Below are 27,806 nucleotides of genomic sequence, written 5' to 3' on the forward strand. Positions count from 1 at the left end.
AATCTCTTTGGGTCTCAGTTTCCTTATTTTTAAAATGAGGGTGAACGCAATGTCTTGGTCAGTTTCAACCAACTCTAAGCCTAGGATCCTCAGAGTTTCTCTTATTAAAACTCCCTTATTTTACAGATGAGGAAACCGAGGACCAGACAGGTTAAGTGACTTGCTCCAGGTCACACAGGTAGCAAGTAGTAGAGCTGGTATCTGAATACAGGTTTTCTAACTCTAGATCCAGAACTCTATTTACTTTTTATCCCTCAGAGGGCTTGGCACAGTGTTTTGTATCCACTAGGTGCTCAGTAACCTTTTGCTGAATAAAAAATAGCTAAATGCAATGAAGCTATAAAGATAGTGATATAGCCTGGATAAAATACAAATTTTGCAAAATATTTTAGTATATACAAAATGTAATTCAAATTCAATCACTAAAACCTCGAAAAAAATTTTATTGTTGTTTGGTTTTTGTTGTTTAGTTGTTTTCAGTTGTGTCTGACTAATCACATCCCCATTTGGGGTTTTCTTGGCAGAGATACTGTAGTGGTTTGCCATTTCCTTCTCCAGCTCATTTTACAGATGAGGAAACTGAGGCAAACAGGGTTAAATGACTTGTCCAGGGTCACACAGCCAGCAATGTCTGAGGGCAGATTCCAAGTCCAGAGCTCTCTAGCCACTGTGCAACCTAGTTCTGTAGGGGAAGTAATTCTCATATTATAGATGTGGGAGCTATGGCCCAAAGGCTTTAAGTGACTCATTCAACATCTCCTGGGATGCAACCTTTTCTCAATCCTCATTCTTGACCTCTCTGCAACTTTTAACACTGTCAATCCCCCTAGGGACACTACTTGGTTTTTGGGACACTACTCAAGATCAGTTTGAAAGCTAAGTGTAGGATAGACCCGTTTTCCCCGGGTCTTTTCTGTTTGGGTCAAATTACAGAAGTTCTTTCAACAGGCTGGCATCCCTATTAAGCCTTTTGTCCACCTCAGACCCATCTTAGCCATAAGTAGTATTACTTTGATTCTTTTAAAAAAATTTATCGATATCTTGGTTTTTGCATCCCTAACATTTCCCACTGTATATCTCCCCTTGCCCCCTCCGACAGAACCGTCCCTTATAATAATGAACTTCTTTTAAAGATAGAGTAGTTTATTAAAACCAACCAACACATTGAAAAAAAATGATGTTATATTCAGTGTTCCATATCTACGGTCCTCCATCGCAACAAAGGGGCCAAGGTGTTATGATAATTATGGAGCATTGTTTTTTCTTGTTAAAGTTATTGTTGCTCTTTCCATTTACAATGTTATAGTTGCTGTGTGCATGGTTTCCTGGTTCTGCTTACTTCGCTTTGAATCAGTTCATAAAAGCTTCTCCATGCTTCTTTGTATTCATGGTGTTGTTTCTTATAGCATAGTAGTATTCTAGATGTTCACTTACAAAAATTTGTTTAGTCATTCTCTGATGAATGGACATCTACTCTATTTCCAGTTTTTTGCTACCATGTACAAAAATGTCGCTATGAATTTAGGCATATATAGGGACTTTCTTTTTGTTTCTGATTACCTTACTGTCTTTGTCTAGCAGCTATTTTAGTCACTTCACATAATTCCAAAATGCTTTCCAGAAAGATCGGACCAATTAGCAGCTCTACTAATAATGTATGGTTGCTCGCATTTTTCCACAGCCCGTTCACTGTTGAGTCTTCCCATCTTCTGTCCTTTTTTTCTAGTTTGCTGAGTGTGAGGTAAAATTGCAAGGTTGTTTCCGTTTTGCATTTTCCGTGATTAGTAGTGACTTGAAGCATCCTTTTGATATGTTAATATTCACTCCTCCTCCTCCATTCTTGTTTGAAATTCTTATTGATAACTCTTTGTTCATATTCTTTCACTACTTTTCTGTAGTGGGGATGGTTACCACTCCAACCTTAGCCAAAATGGCATTTTTCAAGAGCAGGCACAGGCCCTAGTGTGGAATTTATCTGAACCAGGGATCCGGCAGATGGTCAATTTCACCTTGTGAAACAAGAGGAAAAGAAATGTTTACATTTATATACATAAATGCATGTACATACACACACAATATACATACATGCATACATGCGCACAAATACATATGCATACATATACATGTAGATATTCATACCCATATACACCTATACCTATAAATACGCCTACACCTATCTACGCATGCATGCACATATGTATACAGTCCTAAAAGATTTTTTCCCAGGATAATAAGTCTTCAGCATATCAGCTGGAACTCTCATCAAAGAAAATCTTTAGATTACCTATACTATCTGGGCTGGCAGGAACCACTTTTGTTGTTGTTCAGTCATTTCAGTCATATCTAACTCTTCATGACCCCATTTGGAGTTTTCTTGTCAAAGATGCTGGAGTTGTTTGCCATTTCCTTCTCCAGCTCATTTTACAGATGAGGAAATGGAAGCAAAAGGGGTTAAGTGACTTGCCCAGGGTCACACAGCTATTACGTGTCTGAGGCCAGATTTGAACTGAGGAAGATGAGTCTTCCTGCCTCCAAGCCCAGTACTCTATCGACTGCTACCTAGGAACCACTTTAAATCCACATTGAGAGGAAGGTGTTGGCTTTTCTCTTTCTTGAAATACACTGGACTCTGGTGACCTGAACCTTTCTAACAGAGTCAAGTGAGCAGATCTCATAATACCCAGATGGAGTTGATTTCATGAAAAGTAAAATGTATGGCTCAAAATAAGCCTGACAGGCAGGTTTAGTCCCAGGCAGACATTTTCCGCAGGCTCCCTTTCTTTCCTCCTCTCCCTACAAGCCTGCTTTTTTTGTATTCTCCCCTTCTTCCCACCTTACTGCCCCTTTCTGGGCATCTCCCAGCCAGCCAAGTACTGTTCCCTTTCTGCTCTGTCTCTCACAGCAGGAAAGAAAACTGAGCTGATCGATTCAGGTTAAGGCTTAGAGTGTAGGAGTGTGGGGCAGCAGAACTAGCACCAGATGAAGAGTCAGAAGACAGTCTGAGGGCCCAGCTCTGCCCTACGTTACCTTAGAGGAGTTATTTTACTACTTGGACTCTCAGTTTCTCTTTCTAAAAAATGGGGATGGAAATGTCTGTACTAACTACAGTTATGAGAAAAGTGCTTTCTAAAATGTAAATGCTACTGAGCTGTGACATTATTCCTGTGATAAAGTCCTACACTGATGCCTCCCCACAGCCTAGAGGTAGGCTTGGGCTCTCAAATGCTATGTCAGTGAAGTGCAATCTCTGGCGAGTCCAAAAGCCTTAAAAGGGTTTGAGTATGTATCTGTCTGTTGTCTGAGAATCAGTCTAGCTAAGCATGGAGAGGCTCATTGCTCATTTCAGGGCACAACAACCCATGAAATGAACAAAACTAAAAAAGATGGTCCACCTTTGTAATCTGAAGGAGTTGGCCTTTCTAACGTCCTTTTCTGGGCTAACATCAGATGGGAAGCGGGAAGTCGTAGACACTCCCCTCAGAGCATATAAATTTTAAAATAGAATTATCAACAGAGGAATGCTTTATAAGAAGAGATAAGTTGCTGTTTTGGGAATTTTAAGCATAGGGATGGAGATATTTTTGGGGTGAGGGACTTTTCTGGACTTCCAAATCATCATGTAGGTGAATATGTACTCTGACTATGCCAAATGCTGGTCCTGCCAATGACCGTTGCTGCCAACTCCTAGGGGTTTGAGGTGGGAGGGGTGCAGGGAAGTGGAGGGATGAGATATGCTCAGCTGCAGACATTTTTCCAGGAGGTCTAACAGGAATATAGTCATCACCTTGATACATGAAGGACGACTCTGCTGAGAAAATGGCACCAGTCTTTCCCTGGGCTCAGTTCCCAGATTGGCTCAAGCTCCTGAATAGCATCCTGGCCATGTTATCTCAGAGTATTCATTGGTGGTAACTTACTGCTTAGTACCCAGGCCCTATCTATGTATGATCTAAGTATGACCATTGGACAAAAGTATTGTGGTGTAGTGAAAAGAGAACCACATTAGGGTCAGCTCTACCACTAAGTAGGAGTAGGAGTTTGACTTTATTCTCCCTGGGTCTCCATTTTCTCATTTGTACAACTGAGGACATTATAGCACTGGCCCTATGTATTTTACAAGGTTTCTATGAAGAATGAGGTAATAGATATGAATGTCAGTTGGAAGAATACTGGGTTTGGAATCAGAGGACCTGAGTTCAAATCTAGACTCTTCAATTTACTATCAAGGTCCTGTATGATCTTAGTCTTATGACTTAACGTCTCTGGCTTTCAGCATCCTCTGTAAAATGAAAGAGGTGTCTTCTTAGATCCCTTCTGGTTCCAAATCTACGACCATGTGAATGAGTTTTGAAATGTGTAAGGTGATACTATCCTGTCCCAACTCAGGTTCTTTAATAGGGCTTACCTCCTTCCCTAAGGACCTGTCCAGGAATAAGCCTGCTTCCTCCAGGGTATGAGGCTTAAGGTCATTCACAGCTGATAGGCGATCACCATGGTGAAATATACATCCCAAGTGAGGGGCACCTTCCCACTGAGTCACACTGCAGCAGGGAGATACAGCCAAGGACAGGTAAGGCAGATGTGAAATACACTCTACGTTAGCTAGATGACCAGCTGTCAAAATGACAAAATGACAAAAATGTCCCTCTAGCCCATACTGACTCTGTCCTGAATAATGCCAATAACATTAATACTTCGGGTAGTTCACTATATTGTACATTACTTGAACAATCGATCAATCAACATTTATTAAGTGCCTACTATGCGCCGGTTACTGTGCTAAGCACTGGGGATACAAAAGGAGGCAAAAGACAAGCCCTGCCCTCAAGAAGCTCCCCATCTTATGGGGAGGGGGAGACAACATGCAAACAAACATCTACAAACACGGTATCTATAGAGGATAAATAGGGAATACTTGAGAGACAGACGACATTAGAACTAAAAGAGGAGAGGTTTCCTATAAAAGACGGGATTTTGTTTGGGACTTAATGGGACAGTGCTAGAATCACAGAGTCTTAACCCTTGAAGAAACTTAAGAGATCACCTACTCATTTAAAAAATGAGTTTTTAACCCACAAATTAAAAAGTTTAAACATGTTTATGGTTATAAATAGTTCCTTTTCTACAGTTTATGCTAATTGTTTTGAGTAGCTTTTTAAAACTTATTTGCTTATTTTATATAATTTAAAATTTTTTTGTCGATCTTTTGGTTTTTACCTCGTTGTTAGTCTTTATATCACTTTCATTTCGTACTCTACCCATTAAACCATCCTTCCCCTTCTCCTGAGGCATCCTTTGTAATAAAGGATAAAAAAGAGAAAACAACCAAAGTTCAATAGAACAAACTGAAACACAAACCAAGTCTGATGGTGTATGGAGCATCCCACACCCACCAACAGTCTGTCACCTCTGCCAAGAAGGACACACGTCTAAGCCCCTCATTTTACACACACTCAAAGTTAGTCTTCAAGCCGGAACTAGAACTCATCTCCAGTCTCCCAGTCTAATGCTCTTTCCACTAAGGATGGCATCAATAGATGAACAATTTTTTATCAAGCACTTATTTGTATTACCAGCACTGTTCTCGAAGCCATAGGACAAGGATTATTACCTGGGTCCTGTGAGCTTAGAAAAACTTTTTTTCCCCAATATAATATTTCAATATAATTTTTTTGCAATCCTATGTATTTTATTTTATGCATTTAAAAATATTCTGCTGCAATGGGGTCCAGATGCTTCATTGGATTGCCAAAGGGGTCCGTGATAACAAAAAAGGTTAAGAACCTCTAGTATGAGAGATAATGATAGCACATAGTTCCTGTCCTTGTGGCTTTTGCCACTCCCTTGTGGTACAGAGGGATAGAGCACTCAACTTGGAGACAGTTAAGTGATCTATTGATAGCTATCTATCTATTTGTCTATCTATCTATCTTATCATGTGCTTATTATTTGTTAGGCATTATGATACGCGCTGGGCATACTTATACAAGGAAAAAGAAAGACACTTCCTCCCCTCAAAGAGCTTACGTTCTAATGGGAGAAGACTTAAAAGGGCAAAGATAGCCGGAGATAGTCTGGAGAGTCAGGAGTGGTGCTGGGTTAAAAGTGAGCAGGGTTGGTCTGGCCACTTCCTCAAATGAGTTTCTAGTCAGGAACTCAGCATTTGGAGGAGGAGGTGAGAAAAGGTAGACAAAAAGTAGAAAAGTTCACAGAGTCAGGAATGGAGCTAGGTTAGAAGTCGGAGGATCTGGGTTTGAGTTTTGGCTCCTCTTACCAGTTCTGAGATGTGTTACAAAACACTAAGTTTCTTTGAGCCTCAGTTTCTTTATCTATAAAATGTGGATGACAACAGTTTCCTCAACAGTAAAGTGGGGACAGTAATAGTAATCTGCATCCCAAGGTTGTTGTGAGCATCAGATGAGATGTGGCTGTGAAGGTACTTAATAAATGCTTGTTCCTCTCCACCCGCCGCCCCCCCCCTGCCTTTTCTCCCCATGTGACTGTGCGCCGTTGTTTTATATTGCTGCTGAAGACCTCTTGTGAGAGCAAAGACCAAATAATCCATCTCCATCCACCAGATTGTTCCCCCAAGTATAACATTTCAAGATACTATATCGTCTGTGTACTTCCAACCTGTTCAGGTCGATCTATGACATACCTACCATATATGACCCATGGCTTGTGTGAATGTCAGGTATTTGTTTATGTCCTTCTTGGAAAGGAATACATCCACCTTTTCCAAGGGGCTTCCGGCAGGTATGTTACTGTGGGAAAGGACACTAATAAAAACCAAGTCACACAACCAATCCTGAGCAAATAAACTTTTGGATTCTACTTGTGGGACAGCAAGGTGGTCTGGAGGATAGAGCCCCAGGCCTAGAGTTAGAAAGACCTGAGTTCAAATGTGGCCTCAGACACTTGCCAGCTGTGTGACCCTGGGCAAGTCACTTAACCTCTGTTTGCCTTAGTTTCCCCATCTGTAAAATGGGGGTAATTATAGCCCCTACCTCTCAAGATTGTTGTGAGGATCAGATGAGATAATAAATGTAAAACACTTAGCATAGTCCCTGGCACACAGTAGGTGCTATTAAAAATGTTAGCCTTTAGAACTATTATCATTACTTTTCAGAGGCAGTGTGGTATAATGGTTAGGGAACTGGACTTAAAGTGAGGAAAATCTGGATTAGAATCCTGTCTCTGACTCTAGCTGTGTAACCCTGGATTACAAACCTTGATGGGCCTCAATTTCTGCCTCTAGGGTTCCTTCCAGCTCTAAATGTATGATCCTATGAAATATCTAATTATATACAGTGTTTCCTAGTTTCTCATTTATAAAATACTCACCAGGCTGTTAGGGACATATGTTTTTAAAATGCATTAATTTATTTTGGGGGAGACAGGGGCAGTAGGGAAGGTCTTGATATTGCAAAGAAGCTAAGAAGCTGCGCTAGAGTACTGAATTTTTTCATATACACACTTAACTCCTGTAGATATTTAAGTATGAGAAGAAAGCAGGAAACGTGAAAACTGGAGAGCTCACTACATAGTAAGTGACAATGCACAGACCCTGAGATTCCTTTTCCTGATTTTTAGAAAAGATTTGTGAGCTTTTAGTGCCAGAGGTCATCTGAATATTAAAGCTGGGTACACACATAGCATGCAAATTACCCACAATGCACAGTTTCTGTTTCCCTCAAAGTTTTCACTTGGGTACAGTCTTGGCCAAATAAGAATAGGGACTATTTAATAGAATAAGGACCTGTGAATTCATAGGTATAGAAAACTCGCAGACAAGGAAACTCTTTCCATCAGTCCAGGCCGACACCTCTACAATTTAGAGGATCAGAGAGTTTCCTAGAGCGATGAGAGGTTAAGAATCGCTTGGGGGCCACTCAGCCAGCATGTGTCAGAGGTGGGATTTGAACACAGATTTTCTTGGCTTCAAGGCCAACTCTCTACGCATAACGCCACACGGCTTCTCAAGGACTTCAATGGAAATAGAAAATGCCACCCACAGCAGAGGAGTTGCATTTCTTCAAGCAGTAGTAATTTTGGCTTCATCATGGCATGGGTGAGGAACATAGCTGGGTAACTGTTTTGGTAGACTAGGGGCTGTCTTAGAACTGCTTTAAGGCTGGTGTCAATGGAGTAAAAAGGATTTCCCTGTTCATTTCTCCTAGGGAGTCATTACTTGATTATTCTAGATAGCTGCACAACAGAGAGTGAAACCAATTCCTTTTTCTGGTTCTTGGTCTTTGGTCCTTTGCTACTGGAGGAATGACACAGCTTGCTTCTATCCTCTTGTCCCTGCAGGTTGAGCCCCTCAGCCTGGTTCTCTGGAAAGGCCTGAGCTTCATCTTCGCTGTTGGAAGGTTGCTGGAATTTCTCTTCATCAAAACTGGAGGATAATCATTTAAAACAAACTCAGAGCATCTTAACTTGACACGACCATATACAACTAGTTCTATTGTGTTTGAAAGAAAGTCAAAGAGCTTTCAGTGAAGTGAAAACTAACAAGGTCTTGAAGCACATCCAACCATCAAAGTTACAGCTATGGCTAGAATCGGATAAAATAAACTAATCTTCTAAAATGGACATGGAACCAAAATGAGTTCTCTACATTGGTTTCGGGGAGAGGACAAGTCATAGGATCATAGATTTAGACTGTAAGAGACTGCAGAGGTGATCTGATATAACCCCTTATTTTAAAGATGTAGAAATTGAGATCTGGAGAGGTTCAGTTTCCAAGGTCATGATCATAGGTGGCAGACCTGGGATTTGAACCCAATTTTTAGAAATCCTTCACTCTTTCAATCACACCTCACTGACTTTGGGTAAGAAAATTGTGTGTGTATGTGGGGGTAGGGTGGGGTAGGGTGTGGGGGGGTGAGGAGTGGGACACCAAGTTAAAAAAATGATCCTAAAATAACTTCCCCAGAAAAGGGGACACATCCTAAGGATGTCACCACAGCTTATCTGTAGGTAAGTGGACAACTCTTACTTTTATGTGATATAAACTTTTGGATTCTACTTGTGGGACAGCAAGGTGGTCTGGAGGATAGAGCCCCAGGCCTAGAGTTAGAAAGACCTGAGTTCAAATGTGGCCTCAGACACTTACCAGCTGTGTGACCCTGGGCAAGTCACTTAACCTCTGTTTGCCTTAGTTTCCCCATCTGTAAAATGGGGATAATTATAGCCCCTACCTCTCAAGATTGTTGTGAGGATCAGATGAGATAATAAATGTAAAACACTTAGCACAGTCCCTATCAAAAACCTGGGAAAATGTCTTGATCGATGGAGACATTCATTTCAGGTTGATGCAGAAACTGCTCCAGAAAAACCTAATGTACACGTTATAATTGACCAGTCATACATACCGAGATTTCATTGACATGTAGAGATGATCAGTTGGCTTGGAGACCTGGTCTGGTTCTTTGGATTCAGCAAATTCCTTGTCTTCATTGGAAGCAATTACATTGTCCAACTATCAACCAACAAGCATACAAATAGGAATAACCTTAGTGGGGAAGAGGTGTGTTAGGAGGGTACACCCACAACCCACTCTGCTCCCCTCTGCCCTTCACTCCCTCACTCTGATCCTTTGTCCCTTCTTATGCTTGTGATTGCCCTGGGCACTAACATAGGTACAAGACCACATTAAATCAACCAGGAGGGCTCATTCTAGGGAAGACCAAACCAGGCTATGGCAACAAGGTATTAGCAAAAGTGCTAAAGCAAGGAGAAGCCAAGGAATAATGAAGAAGTTGGCATAATGGGAGGAGAGAGTTCACTTCGGAGGAGAGTGGAGAATGCCTTTGAGTAAGAGAGTGAGAACAAATTATTGAAGGCTTTAAAATTCAAGGAGAATAATTTGGACTCAATGCAATAGGCAATCAGGACTCCTGTTGCTTATGACACATAGACCTCCTTTATAGAGCAAGTGACCATTTACCATTGTCTGGAGTTCATATCTGTCATAATCTATTTATTTGCCCAGTATTTTTAGTGTTTAATGAAACAAGGCAGCCCTCTAACAGAGCTAAAGTGTTGAGCATAAATCTTAGATCCTGGAGTCCCAGAAGATGTTACCATCATATCATGACCTCAACAAACCTGTTAGGATCAAACCTGGTTTTGGCTTGAAAACAGTAGTAATTGCACATACAGACACACACACACAGACACACACACACAGCCACAAACACACACAGACACACACACTGTCAAAGACTCCTGATTGCCTGTTGTATCAAGTCCAGATTATTCTGCTTGAATTTTAAAGCCTTAAATAATTTATTCTCACTCTCTATTCAAAGGCATTTTACACTCTCCTCCAAAGTGAACTCTTTTCTCCCATTATGCCAACTTCTTCATCATTCCTTGGCTTCTCCTTGCTTTTGCACTTTTGCTAATACCAGTGTCCTCAGTTATTAAGTCCCCTTCATTTCACTTCAGAGTTGTAGGATTACAATATATTTTTGGATATGCCATATCCCTCATCTAGACTGTAAGTTCCATGAGATCAGGAGCAATGCTTAATTATCTTTGTATTCCCTTTAGTAATAAGTATAGAATGCTGTACATAGTTGGTCTTTAATAAGTAATTGTTGAATACAAGAATATATAAATTGGTAATTAAATCTTAGCCCTTCTTGACTTAATAAATTTTTTTCTGTTCTGGGTTTGTCCTCAACAAACAAACATTACAGGACGGAATAACAAAGGTATCATATGAGGTCGCCTGTATTCATTTTGTCTAAGAATAGATAACAGCTTGAATTTATAAAGTATTTTATAATTACAAAGCACTTGATGTACTTTTTGCTTCTTATAACAATCCTTGGATAGAGGTAAGAAAAATATTATTGTCCCTATTACCAATGAAAGGCCCAAGGAAGGAAGTGGGACATGGACAGAACCTTGGGGAAAATCCACGTGAAGGAGTTCATAAGAGGACAAAGAGCCAGTGAAGGAGACAGAGAAAGAATGTGGTAGGGGGTAGGGCTTCGAGAACCCGAAGAGTATTATGTCTTTGAAACCAAACAAGGAGAGAGTATCTAGTAAGAGGTGGTAGTTGACTGTGCCAAAGGCTACAGAGAGTTCAAGGAAGACAATGATTCTAAAAATGTCATTGAATATGGCCATTGTTAAACTTTATGAAAGCTGTTCCAGTAAGGGGTAGAATCCAGATTTTAAGTGTTTGAGTGGAGAGCAGATGGTGAAAAAGTAGAGATATCAAGTGGACTGTCTTTTTTTAAAGAAGTTTAGCAGGGAAGAGAAAGAGAGATGGGATAGTAGCTAAATGGGGTACAACAATTTGGCTTTTTGGGTTTTGGGGGCTTTCTTTTTTAGATTTGGGGAGACCTGAGCATTTTTTAGGCAGATAGAAAGTAATCAGTAGGAAGGGAAGAAAGACTGAATGTGTATCACAAAAAGGGGATGCTTCCTGGAACAAGGTCATGGAAGAAGGGAAAGTGAATGAGATCAAGGAAGGGGATGAGAGAGTTTGCTGTTGCTCCAGAGTTTGGAGGACTGCTTGAAGGAGAGGCACTTGGAGAGGCCATGTGCAGATATAGTCAAAGCCTTAGTCTTCTCAGTAAAATTTCCTAGTTTCATGTTTCACGCATGTTCATTTTGTCTAACCACAGCTAACATCTTGAATTTTAAAAGGCACTTAACAATTAATTACAAAGCACTTGATGTACAATACATCTTTGATTGTTATAACAATTTTCAGATGAAGGTAGGACAAATAGTATTATCCCCATTTTTCCAATGAAGGGGCTGAGGGTCAGAGAGACTTGCCCAAGATCACAGAGCTAGGAAGTGGCAAAGCTGAGGCTAAAATCCAGATGTTGTGATTCTAATCCTACCCTAGTCCCACCATACCAGAGTACATTTAACAAAGCAAACACATCTAGACTAAGCCCCATTAGATTCTAAACTTCTTAAAGTCTCTTTTTGCACTCCTTATAGTGTTGAGTACAATTCTGGTTATGCTACAAACCCTTAGCAAAACTGATTGACAGGAGTACCTGGGCAAGAACATTTCGAGGACTAAGATAATGATTCTCATCTTCTGTCTCTTGCTGGTTCTCAGGAGCTAAATCACTCATCAGAGGAGATTGGCCGGGTCTTGAAGAATTCCCTTCTGTTTGATGCTGCTTAAGAAGTGTTTTCAATTTCACTGCATGTGATCGAGTGAGAGCAGCTGTTTTCTGAGAAAGCCAAAACAAATAAATGTATTTTTGTCTCCATCAGAGAAGATTAAAAGATATAGCAAAGTAACATTCAGAATCCTATACCCTTTGCTCAAGAAACTTACTTTTCAACTTACTACATATAGTTCTATTAAAAAAGTAAGCATTTCTTTCATTCTATTTATGCTTTTCTCTAATAACAATTTCAGAATTTCAGGATGTTAGAACTAAAATAGTTTAGTTAGAACTAAATTGTTTCAGTTGTCTCATTTATAAATGACGACACTGAGGCACAGAGACCCACCCAAGGTCATACAAAAGGGCCTGGCCTGGAACTCAACTTAGCCGACTCCGACTCTAATGCTCTTCATTCTTCAGGCTTTGTTCTGCCATTGGGAACTGTCAGGCTGGATGAGGATTTTTCTTTGTTGATTTTTTCTAAGTCCCTAAATTCTGTGGCTGAGCTGTCTCTTCTGGCATCCTTTCCTACTATTAGGCATTGCTGGAGGAGAAGGTAATTACTCTGCTGACTATTTGTAGGAAACCCTTCTGTGTTCTGCTGAGCAAACCTCCTTTAGATCCTGCCTGTGGACATCTCTTGTTTCCATAGCAATGCAATTTCATAGCATTAATCATCCCTTGGTAGGAATGATGGCCTTCAAAGTGGTACAGTTTAAAACAATGATTCCCTCTTTCCTCCCCACTTCCCCCATTGGGTATTGAATTGTTCTGGATGGCAGGTAAATGGAGGTTGGCCTAGATGAATCCTTCGAGAATAGGGACTTTCAATAGGTTCTATATGTTCTCTAGGGACCCCTTAAAGGAAGAAGGTGGCAATAGTGAATATATTTAAAGTGCTCATTGCCTGTGCTGAGGTTGGCACTGGGCTGTAAGGGGGACCCTTCTTAATAAAGAGCAACACAGCATGTCATTACCTCAAGAAGGTTTAAAATCACTGAGCCTAAGTACAAAGAATTCCACGCAGTATCATTAACTCTGGAAGAGGGGAAATTTCAGAAGTTAAAAGTAGGGGAGGAAGTCACACCAATACATTTTATATCAATTCTCTCCCCATTCACTTGAATATCAGAGACAAGCTGTTTTGGCATATGCAATGTATCTAATCCATAGGAAAAAAAAAACTAAGAAGCTGGAGACCTACCAACTATACAAAATGAAATGTCACACTTCATAGAGTGTGCTTGATGAATGGGGAGTGGGGAGCGGGGGAGGGGAGTTCGACCACCAAGGAAAGAAAACAGTATCAGTTTGGAAGGATGCCCTTGTACCGAAGGGCATCCGTGAGAAGCATCACTCACTCAGATTATACTCAGAGTTGGGGAGTGAGAAAATTCAAAGGAAACAGAGAGTTCAATTTTTTGAAGATAATAACAACCGTGATTTACATAGCACTCTAAGGTATGCAAAATGCGTTGCCTATATTATCTCTTTTGAGCCTTACAACTGCCCTGTGAGGTCTGTGCTCGTAATATCCCCATTTCACAGAGGAGAAAACTGAGGCTAACAAGCTAAATGACTTGCCAAAAGCTAACCAACAAGCATTCGAGGCAGGATTCAAACTGAGGTCGCCAAGACTCCAGATCTGGTGCTCTATCCTTTATTCTACGTAGACATCTCATGAAGCCTTGTCTGGCAAAATTGGTCTTGTTAGAAATTTGACACCTAGGGAAAAAAATGGGCTGACCAAGGTAAGAGAAGTGAGTCAATCAGAAAAGTAACTTTGGCACTGGTATATCAAGGTATTATTGAGGAATTGAAATGGTAATATTCTATATCTTTTTTTTAAAAGTGAATCTAAGTCTTGCAGATGAAAATGAGGACATGGCCAAAATGTAATCCATGTACCAAAGTGCTAGACTTACACAGACCATATTTAAAATTAGAGGTTTCTCTTTATCTCTCTCTTTGTGTCATTCGGTCACCCAGAGTTTGTAAAGGAAGCATTAGAACTGAACTAATTTCATTTCTGCCTAAAAATTATTCCAGGAACACTAGAACTGAGCTCATGTTTGGGACCTCCACAACAAAGGCGAAAAGGCTTTCAGTTCCCATGCAAGCATTTAGGCTAACAAAGTTGACTGTAACACAGGTTTTATTTAACCTAACAACAAAAACAAAGAGCTCTCACCTGAGCCTTGAAACAGCCAACACAATTCTCATCTACAGACTGGTAAGCCTCTACCTTCCCAGGGATTTTTTTTACAGTCCTCCAAGCTTATAACAATACTTTAGCAGGGGGCCTCTCATTAGAAGAAAGGACTTTGGGTTTCTAGGGAGTCAAGACAACCTTCTCCTTTAGTGAGATCCATCTCCCCAGAGACTGATACAGTCCCTGGAAAGAGTATCCATGATAGCAATCTAAATCAGGGCTAGAATGGCCATCTAGTCTAACACCTACATTTTAACAAATGAGGAAACTGAGATCCAGATAGGAGAAAGTATTACTTTAATGTTAGCAGTACAGCTGATGTAAAATATCTCTCAACTGCCAAGTCCAATGCGCTTTCTACTATCCCGTGCCATATTCTAATTCTGGGTTGTAGCTTGTTTTGTTTTTTGAGGCATTCAGGAGTAAAGTGACTGGCCTTGGGTCACACAGCTAGTAAGTGTCAAGAAGTCTGAGGTCGTATTTGAACTCAGGTCCTCCTGAATGGAGGGCTGTCCTCTATCTACTAAGCCACCTAGCTGCCCTCCATACTCCAGTTCTGAAGACAGAAGCTTGGATCCTGGTAGAATGAAGAATAAAGTTCTGAAGTCTTACTTTAAAATTTAGTCCAAATTTAAGAGAAATTTTATTTTAAGTGGAGGACTATTTGTGTGGCAGAAAGGATTTCAAGGAAAAGGGACAAGGTTCCAATTCCATTGCTATGAAGAGGAAGAACAGAATCTATTTAAATTGAAGGCATGTTAGAATGAAGGGTCTAGACAGATAACGTGAGAGAAGTAACTGATTACCACGTCTGGGAGGCCGTTTCTTGGAAGGCTTGAGTAGGTCTTGTCCTTTAGTGAAGTAGAAGATCCAGAAGAATGGTCAGGGTGGGAAGCAGGCCTTTTGTCTTCTGAGAAATCTATCTCCCACACTTCCTGAGGAAGAACAAAGTTAATGAGGTTATCATCCCTGTTCTCAACTAACTTAAAACTTCCAGACAAGAAAGTGCTCATGTGAACCCAGGGCCGAACTTTGCCTAAACATCAGTATGCTGGAATTTTGTTCACCAATTCTGATTTCTGGATCAAGGCAGCTAATCAAAGAATATCACTGGATCGAGAGCAGGAAGGGGCCTCGGAGATGGCCTGCTTCAAAACCTTCTTTTTACAAATCAGGAAACAGGCTCAGAGAGGGAAATGACTTTTCCAAGGTCAAACAGAGAGTATGTACAGGAAATTGCTATATTCAAATTTGAGCTCCCTTGGTAGGTTAAATACTTGTATTCTTACATCATGGACTTCTGGAATGATTTCATAGATGTTCTGGTTTCCTCCGGAGTCAAAAGGCCGTACAACATTGGCCTCGTTTCTGGCATCTTGATTTACAAGATTTGGATTCTAGAAATACAAAAGCAGCATGAATACGAGGGGGAGTTGAAATATTCCCTTTAGATCTGACTGCATTGTTCATGTCTGATGGGGCCTTCAAGGAAAGCCAAAGGAAAAAAGATACTGAACCTTTTCTTTTTTCCTCTTGCAGGCTTTCTAAACCAAAGTGTAAATGAAGATTTACGTGTGTGTGTGTGTGTGTGTGTGTGTGTGTGTGTGTGTGCGTAGAAATTCTTTTTAGTCAGAATGCTAGTGCCCTGTAACTTTACTGTAGTGCTGTACTTAGAACTTGGTACTTATTGTGTTTATGGGACTGCGTCATAGGTAGGTGATATCAGTTCAGTTCAATAAATAAATTAAGCAGTTACTATACGCTGAGCTATACAAAGACAGAAACAAAAATTCCTGCTCTCGAGGAGTTTTAATTCTACTGATTTAGAGGTTTGGAAGCAGCTAGATTGTACAGAGGTTAGGATAGACCAGTTGGATCTGGAGTCTGGAACATCTAAGTTCAAAATCGATCTCTCTCTGCTCTTGGGCACTTACTGGCAGTGTGGCCCTTGGCAAGTCACTTAACCTATTTTGGCTTATGATTTCTCATCTGCAAAACAAGGAATAATGAAAGCACCTATGTCTCAGGGTTGTTGTGAGGATAAAGTGAAGTAATATTTGTGGAGCACTTTGCAAACCTTAAGGTGCTGCATGAATCCTAGCTATTGTTATTATCGATATCAAGGGAAATTGATTAATAAGTTTGTGTTGACCTCCATGATTAGATTAGGTATAGTTTAAGTCTAGAGTCTTATAGTTCTATAGCTCAATAATTCTGTACTTTATAAACCTAGTTTTATTTTATCTTAATTTCCTAACATGTTAGTAAAATCCATCCTAACTCCCACCTCTGTGCCTTTTCATAGATTGTGCCCCCATATCTGGAATACTCTCCCATCTCATTGCCGTCTCTTGGAATCCCTAGTTTCACCTACGAGTTTCAGTTCAAGTACCACCTCCTAGAGAGGTCTTTTCTGATCCCCACGGTAATTACTGTTTCTACTAAAATTATTGTGTCTTTGTTTATTTCAACTACACTGTCTTTCCCCAGTAGAATATAAGCTTCTTGAGGTCAAAGACTGATTCATTTTGTCTTTGTATCCCCACTAAACTCACTGTCTGTAAACAGCAAGCACTTACTAAATAATTGTTGAATTGGACTGCAAATCCTTTGGAAAAAATTCAGTCTCTGACTTGTTACACCAATGGGAAATAAGGTGCGTACTCACATTTAGTCATCGGATTACCCTGGTGGCCAGGCACACAGGATGTACTGAAGAAAAACCAAAGTTTTGGGGTATTGGCCAGTGAAAGTCCAAAATGTAAAGAAGAGAAAAAGAAGAAACTCCCAGATTGGGGCCAGACTGAGCAGTTTCCCTGTCCTGCCAGGGATAGTTTTCCTTTAAAAGACTTACATTAGTTAATGAAGACCCATATGAAGTGAATCAAAAAGGTGTTCAATTGAAGTGACTACATACAAATATTAAAAGCAAGCAAAGTAGCTTTTTTGGTTTTGTTTTTACTGAAACAATTCTAAATTTAGTTATCAAGAAGGAAGCTGATCAGCAGAGCCAAGATGGCAGCTGAAAAGCAGGGACTAGCGTGAGCTCCCCGCTGAGTCCCTCCAAAAACCTATAAAAAATGGCTCTGAACCAATTCTAGAACTGCAGAAACCACAAAAGAGCAGAGGGAAGCAGGGTTCCAGCCCAGGACAGCCTGGATGGCCTCTGGGTGAGGTCTATCCCTCACAGAACTGGGAGGGGAGCGGAACGGAGCAGAGCCCAGTGTGGGCCACGTGGACCAACCAGACCAGGAGCTGGGCATAGCATGCCCTAGAGCCCTGAATCAGTGAGCTGCAGCAGTTACCAGACTTCTCAACCCACAAACACCAAAGACAACAGAGAAGGTGAGTGGGAAAAGCTGCGGGAGTGGAAGGAGTTTGCGGTTTGGCTACCACCCAGGGGGCAGCGGAGGTGGGGCAGCTACAGAACTACAGATGCAGTAGCTTCTGGCCCCAGGCACACCTGGTGGGAGGAATTAAGTGGTGGATCAGAGCAGGAGTGAAGAGCCTGCTGAAGATCTAAGTGCAGTCTGGGTTGGGGGTTCTTGGGGAAGGAGAGTGCTGGTGTGGCAGAGCTGGCACCTCCCCCCAAAGCTTAGAACATAGAACCCGTTAGTCTACAAAGCAGTCACACCCTGCTGAAAAACTCAAGTCAAGTTAGTTGGTTGGGAATATGGCCAGGCAGTGAAAACACACCCAGATTCAGTATCAGACTTTGGAATCCTTCTTTGGTGACAAAGAAGACCAAAACATACAGCCAGAAGAAGTCAACAAAGTCAAAGAGCCTACAACAAAAGCCTCCTAGAAAAACATGAACTTGCCTCAGGCCATGGAAGAGCTCAAAAAGGATTTGGAAAAGCAAGTTAGAGAAGTAGAGGAAAAATTGGGAAGAGAAATGAGAAGGATGCGAGAAAACCATGAAAAACAAGTCAATGACTTGCTAAAGGAGACCCAAAAAAATGCTGAAAAATACACTGAGGAAAACAACACCTTAAAAAATAGACTAACTCAAATGGCAAAAGAGCTTCAAAAAGCCAATGAGGAGAAGAATGCCTTGAAAGGCAGAATTAGCCAAATGGAAAAGGAGCTCCAAAAGACCACTGAAGAAAATACTACTTTGAAAATTACATTGGAGCAAGTGGAAGCTAGTGACTTTATGAGAAATCAAGATATTATAAAACAGAGACAAAGGAATGAAAAAATGGAAGACAATGTCAAATATCTCATTGGAAAAACCACTGACCTGGAAAATAGATCCAGGAGAGATAATTCAAAAATTGTTGGACTACCTGAAAGCCATGATCAAAAAAAGAGCCTAGATATCATCTTTCAAGAAATTATCAAGGAGAACTGCCCTGATATTCTAGTGCCAGAGGGTAAAATAGAAATTGAAAGAATCCACTAATCGCCTCCTCAAATAGATCCCAAAAAGAAATCTCCTAGGAATATTGTTGCCAAACTCCAGAGCTCCCAGATCAAAGTGAAAATACTGCAAGCAGCCAGAAAGAAACAATTTGAGTACTGTGGAAGCACAATCAGAATAACCCAAGATCTAGCAGCTTCTACATTAAGAGATAGAAGGGCTTGGAATACGATATTCCAGAGGTCAATGGAGCTAGGATTAAAACCAAGAATCAACTACCCAGCAAAAGTGAGTACCATGCTTCAAGGCAAAATATGGATTTTCAATAAAATAGAAGACTTTCAAGCTTTCTCAGTGAAAAGACCGGAGCTGAATAGAAAATTTGACTTTCAAACACAAGAATCAAGAGAAGCATGAAAAGGTAATCAAGAAAAAGAAATTGCAAGGGACTTACAAAAGTTGAACTATTTTGTTTACATTCCTACATGGAAAGATGATGTGTATGATTCATGAGACCTCAGTATTAGGGTAGCTGAAGGGAATATTCATATATATATGTTTATGTATATATATGTATATGTGAGTGTGTATGTATGTATATATGTATGTGTGTATGTATATATATATATATACATATATATGTATATATATATGTATATATATGAAGAGAGAGAGAGACAGAGAGAGGGAGAGAGAGAGAGAGAGAGAGAGAGAGAGAGGGCACAGGGTGAGTTGAAGATGAAGGGAAGATATCTAAAAGAAATAAAATAAAATTAAGGGATGAGAGATCAATATATTGAGAGAGGGAGATAGAGAGAGATAGAATGGGGTAAATTATCTTGCATAAAAGTGGCAAGAAAAAGCAGTTCTGTAGGAAGGGAAGAGAAGTCAGGTGAGGGGGAATGAGTGAATCTTGCTCTCATCAGATTTGACCTGAGGAGGGAATACCATACATACTCAATTGGGTAACTTTCCCCACAGGAAAAAAAGGACAAAGAAGAAGATTAAAAAAGGGGGGATGATTGAAGGGAGGGCAGATGGAGGTGGATGTAATCAAAAACAAACACTTTCGAAAAGGGACAGGGTCAAGGGAGAAAATTCAATAAAGGGGGATAAGTTAGGAAGGAGCAAAATATAGTGAGTCTTTCACAATCTGAGTATTGTGGAAGGGTTATACATAATGATACACATGTGGCCTATGTTGAATTGCTTGACTTCTTAGGGAGGGTGGGTGAGAAGGGAAGAGGGGAGAGAATTTGGAACTCAAAGTTTTAAAAACAGATGTTCAAAAACAAAAAAAAAGTTTTTGCATGCAACTAGAAAATAAGATACACAGGCAATGGGGCATAGAAATTTATCTTGCCCTACAAGAAAAAAAGGGAAAAGGGGATGGGAGAGGAGTGGGGTGACAAAAGGGAGGGCTGACTGGGGAACAGGGCAACCAGAATATATGCCATCTTGGAGTGGGGGGGAGGGTAGAAATGGGGAGAAAATTTGTAATTCAAACTCTTGTGAAAATCAATGCTGAAAACTAAATATATTAAATAAAAAAAGAAATGTGGGGGAAAAAAAGAAGGAAGCTATTGTGTATATCAATGAAAGAAAATTCAATGGCTCCAGCTAACTATTAAAAATATTACATTATAAGACTTGTCACTTCTCCCCCACCCCACAGTAATGAAAATTTAAATTATCTGTGTGTAATCTAGCTTTCCTGGCAAACAAGAAAGTATGTCTCCTTATTATCAGTGGAAAAAAATACAGGGCCCTACACTTACAGAAGGAGAAAGAGGAGGAGGAGGAGGAAAAGAGGAAGAGAAGAAGGAGAAGGAGAAGGGGAAGGGGAAAGAGAAGGAGGAGGAGGAGGAGGAGGAGGAGGAGGAGGAGGAGAAGAAGAAGAAGAAGAAGAAGAAGAAGAAGAAGAAGAAGAAGAAGAAGAAGAAGAAGGAGAAGAAGAAGGAGAAGAAGAAGGAGAAGAAGAAGGAGAAGAAGAAGAAGAAGAAGAAGAAGAAGAAGAAGAAGAAGAAGAAGAAGAAGAAGAAGAAGAAGAAGAAGAAGAAGAAGAAGAAGAAGCAGCAAAACTCTATTGTTTACTTCTGAAAGAAGGTCAGGCTTAGATGGCCTATTGCATTATTAATAAAGGAATGTCACCTTCACGTTCTGATGGGTGTCTTTCAGATCCAGGCAGGATGATGATATGAAGGAGACCCAGTCATCAATTGTCCTCCTGTTGATGGAAATTAAAGTTTCAATGGTGAACAATAGCAGTTGGATTTCTTTTGAGCCAGGATTGTGCTATTTGAAGTTAGAAAGGCCCAGGGAACATTAGCATGCAAATAAGATTCCATTCATTAATAGATACCTGGCCCCAGAATTCCCCCCTACTCATTTCTCCCCTCCCCTTTTAAAAGATGAATCCTTGTGATGCCTCTATGAAGAAAGCGGGTAGGAATGAGAAGGAAGGTGGCAAAGAATAGTAATAATGATATGGTTTTTAACACCTGTCTTAGACACCAATTTCTTTTGTGCTTTTGAGCATGTACCTAACCTTCCTGTGCTTTTGTATAAACTACCCAGATTGTACTCCACTAGTGGAAGCCCCTCCCCTCTCCTATCACGCCCTTACTTGAGGGTGTTCTGCCCAAAGGAAGGTGAATTTTGATGGCCAAAACTTATCTAGTTAACTTGGAGTTTACTGGATAGATTTCTTCTCAAAGACTAAGCCTTAAAGCCAATTCACTTTGGATCTCATTGACTGGACAACAATAGGTCCTTGCCATGCACGAACACCACTTAATGGTTATTTTGGGGGCTCTCAGGGTGCAGAGTGAATGTAAATAGTAACTTTCTCTTTTGGCTGGCAAACCTGAGGGTCTTGCCCTCCCAGTTGGATTTTTTTTTTAAATTAAATTGGCTGTTCCTCGACTCACTTCTTAAAGAGACCTATTCACTGAATGGGTGTTGCCTCACTCAAAAAAAGAACTTGGAAAGACCTTAGCTTAAAAAAGCCAGGGTCTCCCACTGCAACTTGGGCCATCTCCAGTCGTCTTGATCTATAACTGGCCACTGGACCCAGATGGCTCTGGAAGAGAAAGTGTGGCTGGTGACTTTGCACAGCCCTCTCTCACTCAAATCAAAGTCAATTGCAAGTCACATCATCTCCCTGATGTCATGGTCCTCTTTGAGAAAGAAGGACAAACCACACAACAACCACAACCACAAACACCCATACTGTGCCCCACTTGATGTAAGATAATGTTCCTGAAAAGGTTTGTTGAATTTCTGAAAATTGTATCTTATTTTCTGTTTGCTTTCATGAAAACTTCAGAGAAGTCTTTGATCATGACCCAATTGCTTGTGATGCCTAATACTTTAAAATTCTCTCTCTGTCTCCACAAGTGGTCTGTTTCCCAACTTTTCTGTCAATTTGCTAACAATCAATAAATAATGTATTCGGCATGCTTGCTGAAAGAAATCTTTTTCATTAAGTCATAGATCCTTCTGAGATGAGAATTATTAACCCTTAATTTATATCTTTTTGTGAATCTCTTTGTTGGGATACCGGGTTTCCTTAAAGAGAGATCCATCAGGATTTTTTCTCAAATGGTAGATTCTATTGACATGACATTCAATTCAACATTTTTTGAGTGTGTGCTATGATATTTAGATTTGTTGCCTGGTGTATTGGTTTCAGATTAAGTAAAAAGGAAGAGCTGGGGCAGCTAGGTGGTGCAGTGAGTAGAGCATTGGCCCTGGAGTCAGGAGGACCTGAGTTCAAATCCAGCCTCAGACACTTGACACATGTACTAGCTGTGTGACCTTGGGCAAGTCACTTAACCCCAATTGCCCTGCCAAAAAAACAAAAAATAAAATAAAATAGAAATACAAACATGGGACCTGAGGGTTATTTAAAAAAAAAAGTAAAAAGGAAGAGTAGAGAAATTATAGAAGAGAAATCTTTTTTCCCTCTGCCACTCACCAGTCTTTGCTAATGAGAAAGTAATCCCTTTTAGGAGTTATAATGGACATCACTTCACCAGGTAAGCATTTAAACATCTTTTGGACTAATGCCATTTTCTCTTGGTTACTGATGCCAACTTCTATACTGGAAATTCTGTTGAGTGATAATAACAGTAATTTAGCTGGTCCCCCAAGGTTTACAAAGCACCCCAAATGATCCCATTGGTCCTCAAAACAATCCTGTACAGTAGGTACCATAGATGTTATTCTCATTTTATATATCAGGAAATTGAGGCTGGAAAAAGTTTAGTGACTTTCTCAGAGTAAAAGCAGCTAGTCTGAGGTAGTATTCTAATCCGGGTCTTCCTGACTTCCAAATCTGGCATTCTATCCATAACTCCATGACATGTCCTATTAAACTGATGTAAACAAAAAATTGGGGAGAAAACCATTCTATGATTTTATGTAGGAAATTAGAAAGTATGAGAGATCCATTGGATTCAAATGGAAATTAAAGTTTCTCATAGGATACTATATCGCCAATGAGACACCCACAGTGGCTGCTATGAATATGCAGGTTAATTATTAGGTTTGAATTGCAAAATATAGCAGACTCTCTTCATTGAAGACGAAACCAAGACATTTATCCAAACACTGGAAAGCCAAATCCTTCATAGCAGTAAAGAAATCTATACACATTATCAATGCAGGGGGCACCACTATCCTGAAGCCTTCCCTCCATCGGGCCTTTGCACAAACGAACTCCCTTAAACAAAATCACTCCCTCTCTCTCTCCAAGCTCCAACTCATTCCAACTTCCTGTTCCACCCCTACCTGCTCCACCCATTCGGCAAGCTCCCCCCACCACAGGCTCCATGTGAGTCAGGCTTCCATGTGACTCAAGCAGGTCACATAGGCCTTTTAATGGATGGGAAAGATCTTCCCACTGCACTAACACTACAGATATCCATTGTCCTTCAGAGAATACTTCAATGACGATTTAATTTTCGCTGTTGTCGTTCAGTCATTTCAGTTATGTCTAACTCTTTGTGATCCCGTTTGGGGTTTTCCTGGCAAAGATATTGGAGTGGTTCGCCATTTCCTTCTCCAGCTCACTTAACAGATGAGGAAACTGAGGCAAACAGGGTTAAGTGACTCGCCCAGGGTCACACAGTTAATAAATGTCTGAGGCCACATTTGAACTCAGGAAAACGAGTCTTCCTCATTCCAAGCCCAGTACTCTGTCTGCTTCGCCTCCTAGCTGCCCAATGATTTAGTAGTCTTAGAAACTAAATCTGGTTCTGGTTCAAACTTGTTCACTAAGTGATTAAAAATTATTTGTTAGGCTTATAATCTAGTGGTTACATTAATATTTGGGTTTGGTTCAGGCAAGGTTGAGAAAAGTATTGTGATTTGTATGAGTTTGGGCTTCATTCTGGCTCAGTTCAAGTTCCTGGTTTCCTATTAATGAATCTTAAACCTTTTCTTTGCTATTTCTTGAGCAATTTGTTAATATGAGAAATGATGATATAACCTAATCCCTAATGTGTTTTCTTAATCACTCACTTGAGCAAGAAAGTTCTGCATGGATGAAACAAATGATCCTTTCACCTTCCTTTTGTGGCATACCCAAATATTATCTAGTCAGGAGGAAATAACACACACACACACACACACACACACACACACACACACACACACACATTATCTCTGAGAGTGAAAAAATATTGTCTTTTTTTGTTGAACTCTTGGAGTTTTAACAATTAAAGTATATGGACTGTGAAATAAAATCTTGTGCATCTTTTTCCATCTTAGCTGTTTTCTAGTGACAAGAGTCACTTTGGTTCAAAGCCCTTGTCTTGATTCCCTAGATCAACGACTTAAATTTACTATCCATAGGAAGCCACTTTGATTTTTTGGGATCTGAAGTTGATAAGAAAATTGTGCCCACTCATCAACTCCAATGGCACCCCGGTACTGATGGTCTTTAAAATACTGAAGACTGTAACAATTTTTCTCAGTTTTTGACAGGATAAAATATCGACTTTTCCAGGAGGCCTGCAGCAATAAAAAAAAAAAAAGATTTTTGCATCTCTGTGAGATGTTGTAGGAGCAGAAGCAAAAAATACTTAGGAAGGCAGTGGGAGGATTGCTAAATTGTACTGAATACCATACCTGGGAGGAGAAAAGCTGAGGGGGTGGTGATTTAATAAAGTGGGCTTGTCTGCAGACTTCATTTTCAGAAGAAAACGGTACTTGTTTGCCTGATAACAACAATACAAAATGAATAGAACTATTACTCAATTTGCTCCTGGTCAATCTATGAAAAGAGCTTGCTCAGTTGGAAAACATCACTGTTTAACTCATCAAAGGTCTGCAAGGGACTCAGTTATGGAAAGAAATGCCTCCAAACCTTGCCACAAAACATCAACCACGATGAGAAAACCAGCACCACAATGCCCCCCACCCCAACACAAACTTAACAATAGCTCAGGGGAGAGAAAAGCCAGGTATGAGATTGGCACTAATAGATTGGTATTATTCTGACTGTGCTGGAAGTCTCTCGTTTGCTCTTTTCCCTCTGCATTTCTGACTCATTTTTGTTATCTCTCCAGACATGAACAAGGCTTTATTCTTGTTTCTGTTATATTATTAGCTGCTGAAGGACAAGCTTAATCTGTCCTTCTTTGCCTACTGTCTTTAAAAAACCACCAATAACAATACCCACCTTCCACTTCACCCCACCCTCCAAAAAACCCAATTGGACTCAACCACCACCTGCCTTTTAAGACTGGAAAGCAGAATCTTTTCAAGTTTGAAATGAAAAAGAATTGATTTCTTTTGTACATGCCGACTGTGATTTTTGCCCAGTTTTGTTTTGTTTTATTTTTCAATTTGAAAAAAAATGATATCTTTATTAAAGAACTGAACTCTCTTTTATTAAATGAAGCCCCCAGGACAGAACAAATAACAACTGTAAAGGTTCCTGTTCCCCTCCCTTCTCCCCTTCCCCTGACCCCCTCCCCCCAGTATTCAAGTCTGTGTTCCCATGGAAAAAATTCAGAAAGGACTTTCTCACTCTTAACCATTTACTTACCAAAACAAATGGCTCTTACAGTTGGCACCTCAGTTTTCATCATAGGGTTGGGCTACTTTGGTGGTATTTACACTAAGGGGGAAAGTAACCTCATCTTAAAGGGACTGTCTCCCTTACTCCAGATCTAGTTTTCCTTATCACTTTTGGATATTCTCTGTCACTGAATAATTAATCCTCAGTAAATTTACTAACTGGCATTCAGCAAGAAGGTTTCTCTTGCACATGTAGAGGGTTTTGCCAAAGTGAATAATGGACTTTCTCTTCTAATTGGTTTTCATCACTCCATTCTTTTCACTCATTTTTCACATTACGGTCAGATTAATCTGCTTTATGCACAGATATGATCACTTAACTCCTTTATTCAAAACCCTTCCCACTCTCTACTTAATAAAGTCCAAACTCTTTTGGTTGGCCTTCAAGGTCCTATACAATATGGTACCTTCCTCCTTTCTTCTCCATTCTCTCCACATATGGTATGCTTCACTTGACTTGTTTACTGGCCGTCACTCGAGTGCATCTCTCACATTTACACCTCTGCCTTTGCTCAAACTATTCCCTGTGTTTGGAATGACCTTTCTATCCCCTGCATGATAATTTCCACCTGTTGAAATCCCACCCATTTTTCAAGACCAAGCTTAAATACCACTAGCACCGGGAAGTCTCTTTCTATTATCTCCCCTTCTCTTGGTTAGAAATGCTTCCTCTCCTATCACTTAGTTTATTGGAGCTGGCTTGTACTCTCATTCTATTATAGCTGTTATTACAGAGATAGGAGTGGCCATCCTGGCAATGCTTCGGACACAGTGGTTGTAGGACTATTAAGAGGATCAGTCAGTCAATAGGCATTTATTAAACATGTGTCAGGCACTGTGCTAAGTTCTGGGGATACAAAGAAGAGCAAAAGACAGTCTCTGCCCTTGAGGAACTCACAATCTAATGGGGGAGACAACGTGCAAATGCAGGGAAAATAGGAAATAATCAATAGAGGAAAGGTGCTAAAATCGACAGGGAATGGGAAGAGCATCTTATAGATCACTGTTATTGTTCAATCATTCAGTCATGTTTGCCTCTTCATGACTCTGGGGATCAGACTGTCCATGGGATTTTCTTGGCAAAGATACTGGGGTGATTTGACATGTCCTTCTCCAGTGGAATTAGGCAAACAGAGGGTAAGTGATTTGTCTGGCGTCACACAGCTTATTAAGTGTCTGAGGCCAAATTCGAACTCAGGTCTTCCTGGGTTCCTTCTATCCTATAGAAGAGAAGCCTTTGCTTACTCCATCCTCAACCCTTATTCTTTGTTTGATATATTATTGAGCCATTCAGACATGAGGAGTGCGGTTAGGTGAAATCCGTGCTACCCTCACTGTAAAAGCTGATATCCTAGATGACCTCTAAGGTCCCTTCCAGCTCTAGAGGGAGAATCTGATGACCCAATTTTGACTAATAGGCAGTTTCTCTGGTTGAGGGATAGCATCAATTTGATGAAAGCTTTCCTTGGCCTTTGCTTTATCTATTTAGAAATGAAAATTCCATCCTATTCTGCAATAATCTGATGGAAAAAATGTCCCAAGGAACCTGTTACAGGAAGAAGATCCAGCTCCAATTTCAATTCAACAAGTATTTATTAAGTTCCTACTGTATTAAAAGCCAGGCATTTTTAGTAATCACTGGAGGTACAAAAACAAAACAAACAATTCTTGCTCTCCAGGACCTTACATTCCAACTGTCCGTCTTAAGAGGAAGGAAAGGAAATCAGCTTAAACCAGTGACTGCTTCCCACTAGAGGAGAATCTTCCATAAGAATGCTTCCTGTTGGTAAAACCAAAGCTGGATTCCTTCTAATTAAATTGATTAGAAGATTTCAGGTGATATAAAAGATCTTTTTTTCTTTCTAAGATAGCATCAATTTGTTACCTGAGTAAGCTTGAGGTTTGGAAGCCATTGCAGATGCCTCCTCCCACCTGTAAAAAAAAAAAAAGGCCTGATTTATTTAATCCCCAAACAATAAACAGT

At 40.2% G+C, this 27,806-nt stretch overlaps 1 protein-coding gene across 2 annotated transcripts; it reads right to left on the reverse strand.

Annotated features, from left to right (window-relative positions):
* Positions 1-1,482: 1,482 nt before the first annotated feature.
* On the reverse strand, positions 1,483-27,735 carry PLEKHS1 (pleckstrin homology domain containing S1). 2 transcript variants are annotated; one of them, XM_036735994.1, is made up of 13 exons: positions 27,708-27,735; positions 24,869-24,957; positions 24,645-24,751; positions 22,713-22,847; positions 20,885-20,960; positions 15,660-15,767; positions 15,177-15,305; positions 12,036-12,218; positions 9,378-9,484; positions 8,192-8,398; positions 6,663-6,764; positions 4,406-4,541; positions 1,483-2,009 (listed from the first exon to the last, which is right to left on the reverse strand). In XM_036735994.1, the coding sequence occupies exons 1-13, from the start codon at positions 27,733-27,735 to the stop codon at positions 1,941-1,943; spliced, it is 1,476 nt and encodes a 491-aa protein (XP_036591889.1). In that variant the 3' UTR covers positions 1,483-1,940. The 2 variants fall into 2 exon arrangements, with proteins under 2 accessions (XP_036591889.1, XP_036591887.1); XM_036735992.1 differs by lacking the exon at positions 8,192-8,398.
* Positions 27,736-27,806: the final 71 nt, after the last annotated feature.

This window comes from Trichosurus vulpecula, chromosome 8 (assembly GCF_011100635.1).
Source record: "Trichosurus vulpecula isolate mTriVul1 chromosome 8, mTriVul1.pri, whole genome shotgun sequence".
Classification (NCBI taxonomy): Eukaryota; Metazoa; Chordata; class Mammalia; order Diprotodontia; family Phalangeridae; genus Trichosurus; species Trichosurus vulpecula.

Excerpts from the sequence above, each read along its gene's own strand:
- PLEKHS1 (XM_036735994.1), bottom strand. The coding sequence starts at position 27,735 with ATGGCTTCCAAACCTCAAGCTTACTCAG. Across the intron at positions 24,958-27,707 it reads CAAACCTCAAGCTTACTCAG|GCAAACAAGTACCGTTTTCT; the intron begins GTAACAAATTGA and ends TGTTGTTATCAG. Across the intron at positions 22,848-24,644 it reads GGTGCCATTGGAGTTGATGA|AATTTCCAGTATAGAAGTTG; the intron begins GTGGGCACAATT and ends ATCACTCAACAG.